A 15,384-nucleotide genomic window follows, 5' to 3' on the forward strand; every position below is an offset into this window, starting at 1 on the left:
CCTGCTTGGCGTCGAAAGCCTTCCTACCTTCTATCAAGGGGAGGCTAGTAGAGGTGCCCACGGACAACACATCCATAATGTGGTATTGCAAAAAACAGGTTGGGGAAGTGTCACGGACCCTGTGCCAATAGGCCCTGTGCTTCTTGAAATGGTTGGACTGTCATGGGGTCTTCCTGGTGGTGAAACACTTGGCAGGCTCCTTGAATGCCAGGGTGGGCAGAGTCATCCATCAACCCCAAGCGGATCACAGGTGGAAAATACATCTGGAGTTTGTGCAAGTCCATGAATGGGGAGAACCTTGGCTCGATCTTTTCGACACCAATTAGAACACACAACTGCGAGTTGGAGTTTCCAAAGCGTCTCTCACTCGTTCTGCCTCGAGTGGAGCTCGGGACTCCTGGATGCCGCCTCCTGCTGAAAGCACTCCTGACCCTAGTTCTCAAGAAGCTCCGGACTGACCAGGCTCAAGTCATCCCAGTGGCTCCGGATTGGGGACAGAGTGTAAGATTTCCAGAATTCCAGGGCTTGAACATCTGTCCTCTGATCATGCTGCCCCTGAGGGTGGACCCGCTGTCCCAGCATCAGGGCAGAGTTCTGCACCTGGGCCCTCACAATCACTGCTTTCATGCTTGGAGATTGAGCGGCGACAGCTGAACACCTTTGAACGTCCTCTGAAGGTGGTTTATGTAATCTTGTCAGCCAGGCATCCCTCAAAGAAAATTGTATTTGCCTGTTGTTGGGACTAATTTGTGGTTTTGTGAGGCACACGCTAGAGTGACCCACGTCCAGTACACATTATCTGATGTTCTTTTGTTTGTTTTGTTTCTTGCCTGGGAAGGCTTTACTTTGGATGCAGTTAAGGGTTATCTTTTGACCCTTTGAGCCTTCTTACATTTGCCAAATCAGCCCTCCTTCTTTAAGTCACCGGTTGTGATGTGATATTTAGAAGGGCTACAACATATGCTTCCCCCTTCTCCCTTTGTAATACCCCAATGGGACCTTCATCTGGTCCTTCCTTATCGGATGTGCACTCTGTTTAAGTCGCTTCACAGCGTGCCCTTACGGTTCCTGTCCATTTAGACCGTTTCTCATTGCCATCACCGTAACACGATGAGTGAGCTTCAAGCTCCTTGTGTCAATCCACCTAACACGGCCTTCTTCCCAGGCAAACTTGTTCTGCGGACGCAAGCAGCATTTCTACCAAAAGTTTCAATGCCATTCCACATCGGTCAAGCTATCACCCTGCTGGTGTTCTCAGCTCCATCACTTGGACACCAAATGAGCGCATAGCTTTTACAGAGATCGTACCAGGGAACACCAGGTGGACGATCAGCACCTTGTGTAGTTCTCTGAAGTGAAAAAGGCACAGCAGTGCGGAAGAGGGCCATCTCCCCCTGGATCCTGCTCTGCATAAAAGCCGCCTCCACAAGGACTGCATGCTCATTCTACTTGGGCCAAAACTGCCGGCATGTGTCCCTGTCCTAGGCATCCCTTAGGCGGCTGGCTACACGGGTGTCCCTCCACATGTTCACAAAGCATTATTGTCTGGACAGTCAGGTTTGCAGAGGGGCATTTTGTCTTCTCGGTCCTGCTGGACTTCCTGGTTTGGGTCATTCCCAGACCCACCTCCAAACAGGCTCTACTTTGGTATCAATTCAAAAGGTGAAGATTCTGTGGCTTCGGTAATGCTATTTCTGGTAGAAACTCTATATAGGCGCTAACTTCTCACCGACCCTCCTGTCCTCCCCATTCTGTGATCGGACTCTATCTATTAATAAGATCCCAAGTCTAAGAATCTGCACACTGGTCACAACCAATGCGCTCCTGGGCCTCTGGGCGCGTGGACAGCCTCGAAAGCCACTACCATCAACGAGCAGAGGTGCTGCCTCTATAGGCCCCCAGGTCACTTCTGGAGCGCAACATCTATTTGGGATCGATTGGAGAAGAAACTGAGCTGGCTTAGAACTGATCTCTGGATCCCGAATCATCGTACAGGCAAGGAGGGGAGGGGATTATCATTGATGGTGCCAAGCTCTGCTTTGAGATCTACTAGAGGCGGGAGTCGCCACCTCATAGCATCGATGGACATCGTCTACTGTTCATAGTCGGGAAGTTTCAATGCTGCGTCCCACTTAGAGGCCAGACTGGCGGGAGCCCGAGAGGCGTCCGGCCTTGATGCAGTTGGATAGTTGGACTTGAACACGTATTTCTGTCGTCTCACCCAACCACAGGAGGTTAGGAATTGGACAAAACCTGCAGCTTGAGGTTTGATCTCTTTAGCAGCGTGATTATGTATTTGCGTTTCTGGAAGTCTGGGAGGATCCCTTGTTCGAAAAATGCAATGATAATTTTGAATTGCTGTTTGATGGAATGATATCGCTGTAATGTGCGTCAGGTTGAGATTTAGGGTATTGTGGGGTCTTACTGCACATGGAGCTGTAAACAGGAGTCATGCGTGGATACAGTGCTTCTGCAAGTTCTTATACATTTATGGGTACCGTGTTAACACCAAAAGCTGTTGCTACGATGCAATGTATTGTATAATACAATGTAAATGAGGCATTTCCAACTAGCCCAACTTTCCCTCACTTCTCACCATCTCTAAATGACGTCCTCCATGATTATTGACTTGGAAAGTAGCTCGAATGAGATTGTGCTGTTTCTCAGTGCCCAGCGACACACAGTAGAAGGTTTTGTGTCTGACAGTAGAGGGTGCTGTGAATGACAGTGTGCTCATGGCCCCACAGAGAGTGTGATCTGATAGAGACTTTGAGCTGCAGGTTCCTTACCTTAGAATAATCCCCATGTGTCAGACTGAATCCAGAAGATTTCCAAGCAGTACCCCAGCGTGCCAGTAGGTGTCGTTGTTTGGCCGTGCCTGTGCCAGAAGGGACGTGCGCGGTACCTATATAGGCGCCACCTCGGTGCGCTGACGTCAGTTCTTTTCCTTCTGCACTAGATAGCGCTGATCCAGTCTGAGCCACCCCTGAGTCACTTTTTGACTGGCTTTTTTCGATGTTTTGTCAATCTTTTTTGAGATTTTTCTCCTGGTGCGAAGGTCGACCACACAAGAAATTGGCTGGTTTCAAACCATGCGGGCCTGTCACCGGCAAATGTGGTTGACGGATGCCCACTTGGTGTGTTTGCAGTGGGACCACGACTCAAAGACATGCGCGTACTGCCATGCCATGCAGCCAAAGGCGTTGAGGGAGTAGTCCCTCAAGCTGCTCGCTGCCCGATGTTGGTCGACTCTCTCACACTCTAGGTTCCGTTCACACAAACAATCCCAGGACCGTTCACAGAGTCCTTCCCTACGTTCGTCATCCCATCCCCAGTCGTCGGGAAGTACCACAAGCATAAAAAGTCAAAGAAGTTGAAGAGGTCTTCAACTTTGCTTCTTCCGTCGAAGTCTTCTGACGAGACGTGGGAGCAAAGGCACTCCAGGCCCCACAAGACGGTGGAACTTGAACCCAGGTCCGCATCTCAGTTCCCCGATTTTTCCCGAGCTGGAGCGACCACCGCCCAGCTCAAAGAGATTTATGAGGCAATGAGCCCCATATTTAGGCAGCCCTGCCCCTCTGCAGTGCCTTTGGGCTCCAATGGCTTGGGAGGGGCCCCTACTGCATCCTTGCCAGCAGGTCAACTATCTGCGCCAGTCGGGCCCACACATCCCTTGCTGCATCTGGAACAGAGTTGTTGGCGAGACTGAAATCTTCCTCAACACCCACTACAATGCCAATGGCCAACGGCCCTAAGTGGCCGAGAGTTCTCAAGAAAATCAGGAACAACTGGGCTCAAGTCATTCACATGGCTCCAGGTTGGGCACGGAGAGTCTGGTATCCCGAGCTGTTGAGCATGGCCATTGGTTCTCCGATCATTCTGCCACTCTGAAGGGATCCTCTGTCGCAGCAACAGTGGAGGGTTCTGAACCTGGACCTGTGCGCCCTCCATCTTATTGCATGTAGATTGGGTGGCAACAGTTGACAGCTTTTGACCTTCCTTGCGACGTCTGTAATGTTATTTTGACCGCCAGGCGTATACGCCTGCCATTGGCACAAGTTTGTGTCATGGTGTGGTTCCCAAAATGTTGACCCCCTTTCTGCACCTTTATCAAAAGTTCTCTTGTTCACATTGTCCTTGGCCCAACAGGGCTCTGGACACCGTTAAGGGTCACCTTTCTGTCATCGTGGGATTCTTGCTGTTGCCTGATCAACTTTTCCTCTTTAAGCCATCTGTTGTGGCTACGTTCCTTAAAGGCCTCCAATGTTTGTGTCCACCTGCGGCCTTCGTCATGCCTCAGCTGGACCTCAGTCTGGTCTTCGTCTTTCTCACGGGAGCACCATTCGAACCTCTGCTCAATTGTCCCCTGAGGCTCTTGACTATAAAAACTGCCCTTTTAGTAACCTTTACATCGATCAGTAGGGTCAGCAAATTTCATTCGCTCTCTGACTGCCCTCCTTATGCCCTCTTTTGTCCTGACACGCTAGTTCGCCGCACATGTACCCCTTTCCCTCCAAAGGTTGAACCCCTTTCCACGTGGCCAGGACATCACCCTGCCTACACTCTTTGCCCTGCATTATCCCTCCAAAGAGGAGGGGAGACTCCAGCGTCTGGACCCAAAATGAAAATAGTATTTATTAAGCATGGCTAATACCCAGAGGTGTCTAGGCGCTACCTACTAGAGTAACCACAGAGAACGGTGAGACCCTTATAGCATTTGCTGATTAAACAGCCAGGTTTTTAAACTTTTTCTGAAATCCCAGCGGTTCTGATAGCTTTTAACCATAGATGGTAAGGAACTCCACAACCTGGAAGTGCGAAAGATGAAACTTTTCTCACGGCATCGGACAGTTTTGACCTTGGGGGCGACCAGGTTGCCAGTAGATGAAGAGCGAAGAGATCTGGATGGGACATGGAGAAGACAAGATTCAGAGAGTTGAGCTGGGCCAAGGCCATGCAAGCATTTAAAAACAATACACAGGGCTTTGAATTTAATATGTTTTTCGACTGGTAGCCAATGTAGGTGGATTAGGGTCTGGGTTGCCGACTTGTGTCTTGGGATGCCTAGGAGGAGACGTGCAGCTGTATTCTGAAGAACCTGCAGATTTCTTAAACCTCTTTAGTGGATACTGATAAAGAGGGAATTGCAGTAGTCCAGTCTTGAGCATATAAGTGAAATGAAATGAAATGAAATGAAACACCAGTATTTGTAAAGCGCACAGCTACCTCCGGAGAGGTGTCCCGGCACTCGGGGCCCTCGGGAAGATTCAGCGAGCTATTGTCCAGAGTCACATGGTGCTGGGCTAACGTGCCGCCAGTACCGAGGATCAGGCACCGGAGTCAGGCACCCTGGCCACTTGCCACACCTCTTCCAAGTGCTGTGACTACAGTTTTTTGCAGAGCCAATGGTATATACAGCAGGATCTTCCTTAGAAATTTTAGAATAAAGTAACACGAGGAGGCTGTTTGATTGAACTGGCCATTCAAAGATAGTTTTGTGTCAAAGATTATACAAAGATTTTTTGCTTTGACGCTAGGAATCGGGAGAGGTCTAAATTCAGATGGCCATGACTTAGTGGACAAGAAAGATGGGTTATTACCAAAAAGTATGGTTTCCATTTTAGAGCGTTGTCGTTCTACCTTGACTGCACAAAAGAATTCCGGTTGGACGATCGACTCTTCGTAGGCTATGTGGGAGTAAAAAGATGGAAGCCAGTACAGAAAAGGACTATCTCATGATGAATTGTCCTATGCATTAAAATCCGCTACGCACTGGCCAAGAAGCAACTCCTGAGGGCTTGTGGGCTCACTTTACCAGCGCCAAGGCTGTGACCACGCGGTGTCTCAGTCATGGACATCTGTCAGGCGGCAACCTGGTCCTCACTGCACACATTCAACAAGCACTACTGCCTGGACATTCAGGTCTGTTGTGACAAGCACTTCGCCTGTTCAGTTCTGCAGGACTTTCTGATACAATTGATTTCGCAGTCCTACTTCCGAGGAGGTATTGCTTGGCTATCTCTTCTAAGGTTAGGAATCTGTGGCTAGAAGTCTCTATTAGATGAACTAGTTACTTACCTTTGGTAACACCTTATCTGGTAGAGAGTCTATCTACTCGCAGATTCCTGCCCATTTTCCCTGCTCTGCGAACCGATTACTGTATTGGGAACATCCTCTTAAGGGCCTTAGTGTGTCACCCCAGTGGTCAGTGCCCATCATGGCTCCATGCTCCTGGTGTGGAAAGCCTCGAAAGTAACTGACGTCAGTGCACCTAGGTGGCGCCTATATAAGAACCATGCACGTCACTTCTGGCATGGACGAAGCCAACTATGACACGCAGAGAGGAGCTATGCCACCTACTGGCGCACAGGGGTACTGCTCGAAAATCTTCTGTATCCAGTCTGACACCTGGGGATTATTTTAAGGTACGGAATCTGCAGCTAGAAGTCTCTATCAGATGAACAATATGAAGGAATCTCTACCAGATTAGGCGTTACCAAAGGTAAGTAACTTGTTCTACAGCGACACACACTAGATGGTGCTCTGTCTGAAGCTGTGCTTATCAACACATGCTGGATGGTGCTGTTCATGAGAGTGCGCTCCGTGACTTGTACCACATGGTGATGTGAAAGAGAGGAGGCACAATAATGTGCTCAAGGCTGACAGGATTGCGCCTGCGACTGGACAGGTCTCTGGATGTGCAACAGATGGAGGCGGTTCTCATGCTAGGAGCTCACACACAGACACAACTGGTGTTCTGCTGTCTATTATGTCACCACAGGTGTGTGTGGATTGCAATAGAACCTGTGAGGCCTGACAGACTCTCGCCCTATGCCGTCTTCACTGAGTGATATTCACTTTGTTCCCCTTTTGTGGAGATATGATGCTCGGCACACAGGATGCACAGCATGGTGAGTCCACGCTGGTGATCACAGTCCTTATCTCGTCCTTGAGACATGCTGTGACCATCTCACCCTACAAGACCTTCAAGCACAGGTGGAAGGAAAGGGGCCACAGCCGAAAGAATCCATCCAGGGTGGCCCTTCTCATGCCCCGTCTTTCTTCTGATGTGCTGATACACCGAGCCGCATCTACCCAGATAAAGATTTATAATGATTAATGAACTCTGCGTTTATAGTGGCCATGAGACGCACCTTCCCACAGTCCCCCTAGTCTGCAAATAACCTGTTGCATATTTGCAAACCGCCTTGTTCTGTGTGCTGAGAATTGCTATCTGCAAACACCTGCTGTGTTGATTGCTTGGAGCTTGCATGTCATAGCCGCATGCATTCTTGAGTTGTGTACTAACACCCAGACTTGTGTGTTAATGAATCATGTTCCTTGTTGCATTTCGTGACACACACATTCATAGTTATCTGTCTCACTGGATGACAAGGATTGTTCTTTTCCAGACGTTTGGCAAGATCGCTATGCAAGATGGAACCCAGATCAGCCGGAACAATAACTTCCAGACCTTTCCACAGGCTGTGCTGCTGCTTTTCAGGTGGGTGCTGCTCTACCTGCTTAGTGGACACCCATCACCCCTTCCCTGAGGCCTGCTATGTCTCTTAGGGTACACCTATTGCTCTTCTCTCAGGCCAACCATACCTGCGTACAATACACCTATCTCCCTTCCCTCAGGCCTACCATACCTGCGTACAATACACCTATCTCCCTTCCCTCAGGCATGCTATGTGTCTTAGGGTACACCTATCGCCCTTCCCTCAGGTCTGCTCTGTGTCTTATGGTACACCTATCACTCCTTCCCTCAGGCCTATCGTACCTGCTTACGGTACACCTATCGCCCCTTCCCTCAGGTATGCTCTGTGTCTTATGGTAAACATATCGCCCCTTCCCTCAGGCTTGCTAAATGTCTTAGGGGTGTGTGGATGGGTTTAGCGTACTCAGCTGTCTGCTCCGGTGGTAATTGTGACCTTCTTGTCCTCTGCCCCCCAGGTGTGCCACAGGTGAGGCGTGGCAGGAGATCATGCTGGCGAGCCTCCCAGGTAAACGCTGTGACCCCGAGTCGGACTACGCACCGGGGGAGGAGTTCACCTGTGGAAGCAACTTTGCCATTGTTTATTTCATCAGCTTCTTCATGCTCTGCGCCTTCCTGGTGAGTCTGGGCATCAGCTTTTCAGGGCATCGCTAGAGTGGAGGGCCTTGAGGTCTCACTGACCCCTTCCCTGAGGGCATCGCTAGCGTTGAGGGCCTTGAGGTCTCACTGGCCCCTTCCCTTAGGACATCGCTAGCGTTGAGGACCTTGAGGCCTCACTGACCCCTTCCCTGAGGGCATCGCTAGCGTTGAGGGCCTTGAGGTCTCACTGGCCCCTTCCCTGAGGGCATCGCTAGCCTGGAGGGCCTTGAGGTGTCTCTGACCCCCTCCTTGAGAGCATTGCTAGCCTGGAGGGCCTTGAGGTCTCACTGACCCCTTCCCTTAGGACTGATCCCTTCCCTGAGGGCATCGCTAGCGTTGAGGGCCTTGAGGTCTCACTGACCCGTTCCCTTTAGGACATCGCTAGCCTGGAGGGCCTTGAGGTCTCACTGACCCCTTCCCTGAGGGCATCGCTTGCGATAAAATATCAATATCCCTAGACTCCTCTGCTGGTGACGCCGTGGATGCCGTCTCCTTAAGTGAGATATCCTCAAAAGCCCTCAAGAAACTGATGTATAAGAAAGGAGCTGCCGCATTCCTGCTACTGAAGCATGCCCGGCTAGGCAAGGCACTGATGCAACCACCACCCAGGAGTCTAGATACCGAGGAGTCAGAGGGTGTGGGAACTTCTGGACCAGCCCGTAAACAGACCCAGTTGATGGTAAAATGTCAAGAGGCTCATGAGGAGGAGTCATACATCATAGCTCCGTGTTTGTAAGATCGAGGAAACCTGGCAGGTTATGATGTCTTTGACCAGCACTGACCGTACCATAAACGCCCTTATGATAAGCCCTGACGATATGACCCTCAGTATGATTGTTGTTTCGATCCATATTTCCAGAAAGAGGAATCAGTTCTTAAGATTACTATAAGCCCGGTAAAGACCTGCAACAGATAATGGCAAACTATTGCGCTCAAGTAACTATAACTCATGCCCTAAGGTAACCATAACTCGCAACCCTGCCATGCACAGTTTTCTCATCAATAATTGACCGGGCAGAAGGCTGTGTGCAGCAGGTGATAGCAGTTTACGGGGTTTGGATGCAGGACCTGGCCATTGGCCAGGGCCTGCAACCTACCCCTCGCCACGCACTGCCAGGGGTTGACTTTACATATGGTAATACAAACTTACTTTACGTTGAAAAATAACAAAGGTTAAAGTGATGTTATAGTTAGGTATAATAATATCTAGCTTAGCAGTAAAAAAGACCATAGAAATTCACTGAAAAAAGTAAAGAATAAAGGGACGTTATAGTTAGGTACGAATTTTAGTGACAACGTAACGTTTTAAACTCAAAAAAACATTGAAACTTACCAGTTATAGTTAGCTCTGGTAACTTTAACTCATGCCCTACTGCACTGGTAATCACCTCAGATATTACTTCACTCATTACATCTTCCATGACATTGATAATATCACTGTAACATTTGCAATGAAATTATTGATTAGAAAATGGTGCATGCGCTGCCATAAGTTATAGTAACCGTAGGACATGAGTTATAGTTACCAGAACAAATATTTTAGTGGATATTACCTGGTGGCAGTCGCCACGAGGTAGTTATAGTTAGGTCAGCTGCTCGATAGGAAAAGCTCTTTTATGTTGCTAATAACTTTGGCACCGTTTGACAAATCCCCACAAAACTTTCAGAAAAGGTGCTACTTTTTGACTAGTTTGTGCATGGAGAGTATTGGGGTGATCTGTCAAGCCAGGGATAAGAAAAGGGAGTCCCAAAACACAAAATCCCTTTGCATTTTCCATACACTTCTTTAGGGCGAGTTACAGCCAAAACTGCTGAACGGAATTTCACCAAGTTTGGCAGGAAGCTAGATCTTGGTCCACAGATTGTGCTTTTTGTGATTTGGTGTAAATCTGTTCAGTAAATTTTGGGAAATTAAGGTTGAAAAATAATTGTATATCTGAACGGTCGAGAAACTATTGCAGGAGTGCCAGTTTAAAAATAGAGCATTCTGATTGCCCCACGGAGCTTTATTTCCCTTCGGCCATTACACTCCTAAGTTATTTAGACTACCGCTGGAGCAGCATCTCTAATTGGCTTCCAGCAGCATAAGAAAAATGGTGCTGGCAGTCATTACAGGACTCAGGGATATACAGCTAGATTCATCATAGTCCCTTTTTGCGAGTCCTTAATAGCGATTATTAAGGAATCGCTATTAAGGACTTGCAAAAACGGGATTCATGTAGGAATCGCTAAATAAATTGCAATTCCTACACATTCCTTATTTGCGATTAGCAAATTGCTAATCGCAAATAAGGAATAACTCCCCATTCATTCTTAGGGGCCTAAAGGGCGAAAGCCCCCTACCCTTTAATAAAAATAAAAAGGCCTGTGGGGGGATTGGGTCTCCAGGGCCTGCAGAGACTTGGGGAGGGAGGCCGCACTCCCTCCGCTCCCCTTTTAACTTATATGTACGGCCCTGGGGGATAGTATCTCCAGGGCCTCCAGAGGCTTGGGGGGGGCTGTGCGGCCCCCCTCCCCATTCATAAAAACAAGCATTTGCAATGCAATAGGTCTCGCATTTGCTCGAGTTTGAGCTATTGGCATTGTAAATGGCAATGCCTCTAATTTTTGTGTTGTTTTTTAAAACAGAAGTAAAAGCCATTGTCACTTGCAATGCCAATAGCTTAAACTCTCGCAAATGTGAGATCTTGAGCAAAGAGCAGCATTCTATGTACGGAACGCGGAAATCATTTTACGAAACACACAACCAAGAGCTTCTGAACTGAGGCACCACTTCTAGAAAACCGGTGTGAATAGAAAAATGAAGTGAAAACATGCCGGGTGCAGTGGCTCCGATATGCCTTGTCAGCCGATCACAGAGTACTATGACACCGCCCTCCACAACACATCCCTTCCTGAATGTTTTCATTTGCCCAGTTGCCTCCTGGTTCCATGCAACGTCTTAGAAGCCTCTGGGGGGTTCTGCGGTCTGCTTCTTGTGACATATTTTAAATCTTTTTAGTCTTATTACTCGCCTGTGTTGCGCCATGAATACATGTAGCATTTATGGCGCAGGCTGTGCCTTTGTGGAGATTTGAATGCTCTTTTGGGTGACGCTTGTTATAAAGTCTTCGTAGACACCCCCCCATTCCCAGGGGCTACTCACCCCGTCCAGATTCCTGCCTTGAATTCTGGGATCCGTAGTAATGATTTAATTAAAACAACGCAAGGCCCAGAGAGCAGGTCGTCCAAACGATGTAAGTGTTTTTGTTGAAGAGAGGCTGATGAGAATCACTTTCATGACGCAGTTATGAAGTGTGCAGAAGTAGGTTCATTTCAGCCTACAGATGTGTATTGGGTCCACACAGAGAAAGAGACCAGGTCAGTTGAGCTTTATAAATGCGAATCTTGGTTAGAGGAGGATTAATGACCTTTTTTGTTGACACCCAAATTCTGGAAGTCAGGTTACATAAATCATGGTTTATAGTTAGTGCTGTCCTGGTTTTTCATATGGTGCATCCCCCCAGAATTACAAATGAGCAAGGCTACCCCTCGTTCATGGCACAGAATTAACATGCAGAGGGCATCCACAAAGACTGTGCCTTCGAATGTGTGGTAGCCTGATGTAATATGAACCCAAACAGCTTTCTAGTCACCATAATGAGGATATACCAAACATCGTTGTCGTGTCTTAGCCTCAATGATGACAGACAAATATCTCTTGATTATAGGAGCTTTATTAACTGCTTCCATGCATGTCCCTGTCCCTACTCTAACTGCCCCTTTCCTGTCTGTGCTCCTCCTCTTCCCCCAACCCCTAGACTCCTCCCATCCCAACTACTAGACCCTGTACATCATCACAATCGGGATACGCCACAAGCAGCTCACAGCCCCGTCTCAGGCTCGGGAGGCAGGGAACGGCAAAAGAGAAAGCCGGCACAGCTCCCATCCAGGTGGGGAGGAGACCTGGAAGGGGGATGGCTGCCGCACATGCGCGGTACATGTTACTTTTGTGTGCCCTGCGGCTCGCGCGTGCGGCCTCTGTAGACAGCGCCTGCCTCTTCCGGGGCTCCCGTGATGAAGAGGGAGCCTCGGTGCCAGGGAGGAAGTGAAGTGCGGGAGCTGAAGTCCCGGGAAAGCAGCAGATAGCAGTCCGGGGCTCCCATGCCTAAGGAGGAAGCCCCGCATCGTGCTGCCAGAAATTTGGAGGAGCTGGAGTGCTCCAGTACCGCGCCGCAGCCAGCCACCACACCGGGTGAGTTTGGAGGAATCTTCATTTGTGCCGATGAAGGCACAGTGCCAATGTTTATTTACTGAGCGGGCCTGCAAGGGCCACTCCAACGATGGGGCGAGTTTTCACAAAAGTGAAAGTGAAACTGCATGCTGACTTGCCTCCCAAGGGGGAGAGGAGATGTGCGCGGCGCGTTCACATTTCCAGTCCGGCCTGCGCGTGTCCATCTCCTGTCTCCCTTGAGAGCCAAGTCAGCGACAATAGGTCTCGCTGGCGATAGCACTTTGCGCTGCGTCGCCAGGTGCGAGACCTAAAAAGGCCCTAGGGATGGAATCTCCAGAGCCTAATAAGGCTCGGGCGCTTGGCCTACGCCTACTTCCCCTTTAAAAAGTATAAATCCAGGGGGTCCGAGGATCTGATGGGCTTTATTAGTCTTGGGAAGCTTAAGGCCCTGGTGCCTACCCCCCTCCTTCAGCCGTGTGCGGTTGGGGAATGGCTTTATGCATGGTATTAAAATATTTTTGCACTGGACGGGCACCAGGGCACCCCAATGATTTAAAAAACAAAATACAAAAAAGGTGTTGCTGGCTCCTATGTGGCCAATGAGGCTACTTGTAAGGAGCCTCCGGTCATGGTATATGCATTTGTTATATTCTTGTGGTGCCAATAGAAAGGGCCGGGACACCACCAAGCATTTGTATGAACATTTCAGGTGGGGAAGGGAGGGAGGGCTGCTTGAAAAAACAGTGAGACGCCTGGGTCATGAAATCCATGATCACAGGGAGCTTACCTGATTTTTTAAAGCACTCCTAGCTGGAGATCTATGCTCTCAGCTGGAGTGCAGGGCCCTCTGGTGGGTGTTTTTATCACTGCATTTTGTGGGCTGAAGAACGTTAAAAAAAGACTTAAAGACTCTGATAATTTTTTGTTTAAATAAAAATGTATTACATTTTTTTATGACAACCACTTTTATTATAACATTGCATAGAGTGAATTAATCAAATACACACTTGATATTTGTGAGGAAATGAGTTATAGTTACTTTATGTCACAAGTTTTTACTTCAGATATCTATAACTGATGAATTTCAATGGCTTTGTTAATTTAAAACAGAATGCTTTAGCTGACATTTTCACCTAACTGTAACGTCTCTTTAACCCTGCTTTTTTTCAGTGAAAGAGATTGAATGTGTGTGTATAGTGATATACAATATAGTGATATACAACCAAGAACTATAGAGTGAAAACAAGAAATTCTAAGTACATAACACGCTTATTCAGATAGAGCTGGAACATTTGTATTTTTCAAAAAGGAATCTTTTATACATTTTCTTTACAATGTGTGAGACAAAGATGTACAAAGTTCTGGGGGAGGATGTTCCTCCTTTTTGGGGAACAGCCAGAGAGTGCGGTGTTACTTGAGTGCTGATATTTCAAGAATGAGCGCCCCTACGTGCAGCAGTCGGTGAAGCACCCTTAAATTGTAGAATGTTGGGCCAAGTAATGCAGGGAGCTGCTGGACGGTGTTTGCTGCTCCACTGAAGCTCTTTTGTAGATGAGCCAAACATCTATTGGTAACTACGGAAGAGTGGTGTGGACAGATGAGCTATGGTCCTAGCTCACTGACAGACATCTCACGGAAGGACAACCACAGACCAACTCCTCACAGACTGGTTCCTCACTCACAGACTGCCACAGACTAACTCCTCACAGACTGGTTCCTCACTCACAAGACTCCCACAGACTAACTCCTCACACACCGGTTCATTGGTGACAGACTTACACTGACTAACGTCTCACTGAAGGCTGACCACAGACCAACTCCTCACACTGGCTCCTCACGGACACACTCCTTCTGACAGCCATCTCACTGAAGGATCCCAAGGGGCCAACTCCTCACACACAACCTTACAGATTCCCGCTTACCAGCATCTCACTGAGGGACATCTTACTTTTTTAATGACACCTTACGGACTGACTTCTTTCTGACTGACCCATCACTGACCAACATCTCACTAACCGACACCTCACTGATAACTTTCTTTAGTATTGCTTATGATATTTCTCAATCCTGTCTCTCTCACACCTGCACGTATTTGGTATTCACTACTCTCAACCTCTCTTTTTCCCATTCTGTTTTCTTCTCCCTCCTGTGTGTTGGTCTCTTCCTTCCCTGTTGCCCTACTTCCTTTCTCTGTGTTCCCTACTTCCTCCACTGTGCTTTTCCTTCCTCCTCTTTGGTACTTTCTTCCTCTCTCTTACATCCCCTTGCTGTTACCTTCTTCCTCCACTTTTAACCCCTCTTTTTTCCCCTATCTTTCCCTTGGCCTTGTATGTCTCACGCCTGTTCTTGTTTTGATTTCATTTGGATCCTCATTCTATGTTCTGTTCCTCCTCCTTTTTCGACACTTTTTTCTGCATTACTGCCTTGTGGTTCCTCCTTGCTCCTTTCTGGTGTCTCCTTCTTCCCTTCTCTCTCTCTTCTTCTCTTCTTCTCCTCTCTCTCCTCTTGACTCTTACACACTCCCCTTTGGCTCACCTACTTCCTTTAATGTTGCTTCGCGTCCCCCTCCCACTTTCTGTGGTGACCCACATTCTTTCTCTCGGTGTCCGTCCTTTTTCTGGCTGGTCCCACCTTCCTTCACCTCTTCCCCCCCACCATTTGCTGTGGCCTCCTTCATCCTCTTTCTCCTCCCCTCTGGTACCCCCTTCGTCCTCACAGATCATTAACCTCTTTGTGGCGGTCATTATGGATAACTTTGATTACCTCACACGTGATTGGTCAATTCTGGGTCCGCATCACCTGGATGAGTTCAAGAGGATCTGGTCTGAATATGATCCGGAGGCCAAGTAAGTGAGATCCAGTTATTGTGTACCACCTAACATGCACACCGAACCCACACTACTTAGTGAGATCCAAACAAACCTGTACCTCCAAACCCGCACTACACAGTGAAATCCAACCAACCTGTACCCCCAAATCCACACTACTGTAAGATACAACTAACTAGTACCCCCATACCCACACTACTCAGTAA

General features: G+C 48.3%; 1 protein-coding gene across 1 annotated transcript in view; it reads left to right on the forward strand.

The window, feature by feature from the left end:
* The window catches only part of CACNA1F (calcium voltage-gated channel subunit alpha1 F), a 291,317-nt gene that overhangs the window by 225,777 nt on the left and 50,156 nt on the right, over positions 1-15,384 (forward strand). The window contains exons 35-37 of the mRNA XM_086940156.1: positions 7,413-7,504; positions 7,957-8,116; positions 15,069-15,196. Of these exons, the coding sequence (XP_086796282.1) occupies positions 7,413-7,504; positions 7,957-8,116; positions 15,069-15,196 (380 nt within the window). The remainder of the gene's footprint in view (positions 1-7,412; positions 7,505-7,956; positions 8,117-15,068; positions 15,197-15,384) is intronic.

The sequence above is a fragment of the Lissotriton vulgaris genome, chromosome 10, assembly GCF_964263255.1.
Source record: "Lissotriton vulgaris chromosome 10, aLisVul1.2, whole genome shotgun sequence".
Classification (NCBI taxonomy): Eukaryota; Metazoa; Chordata; class Amphibia; order Caudata; family Salamandridae; genus Lissotriton; species Lissotriton vulgaris.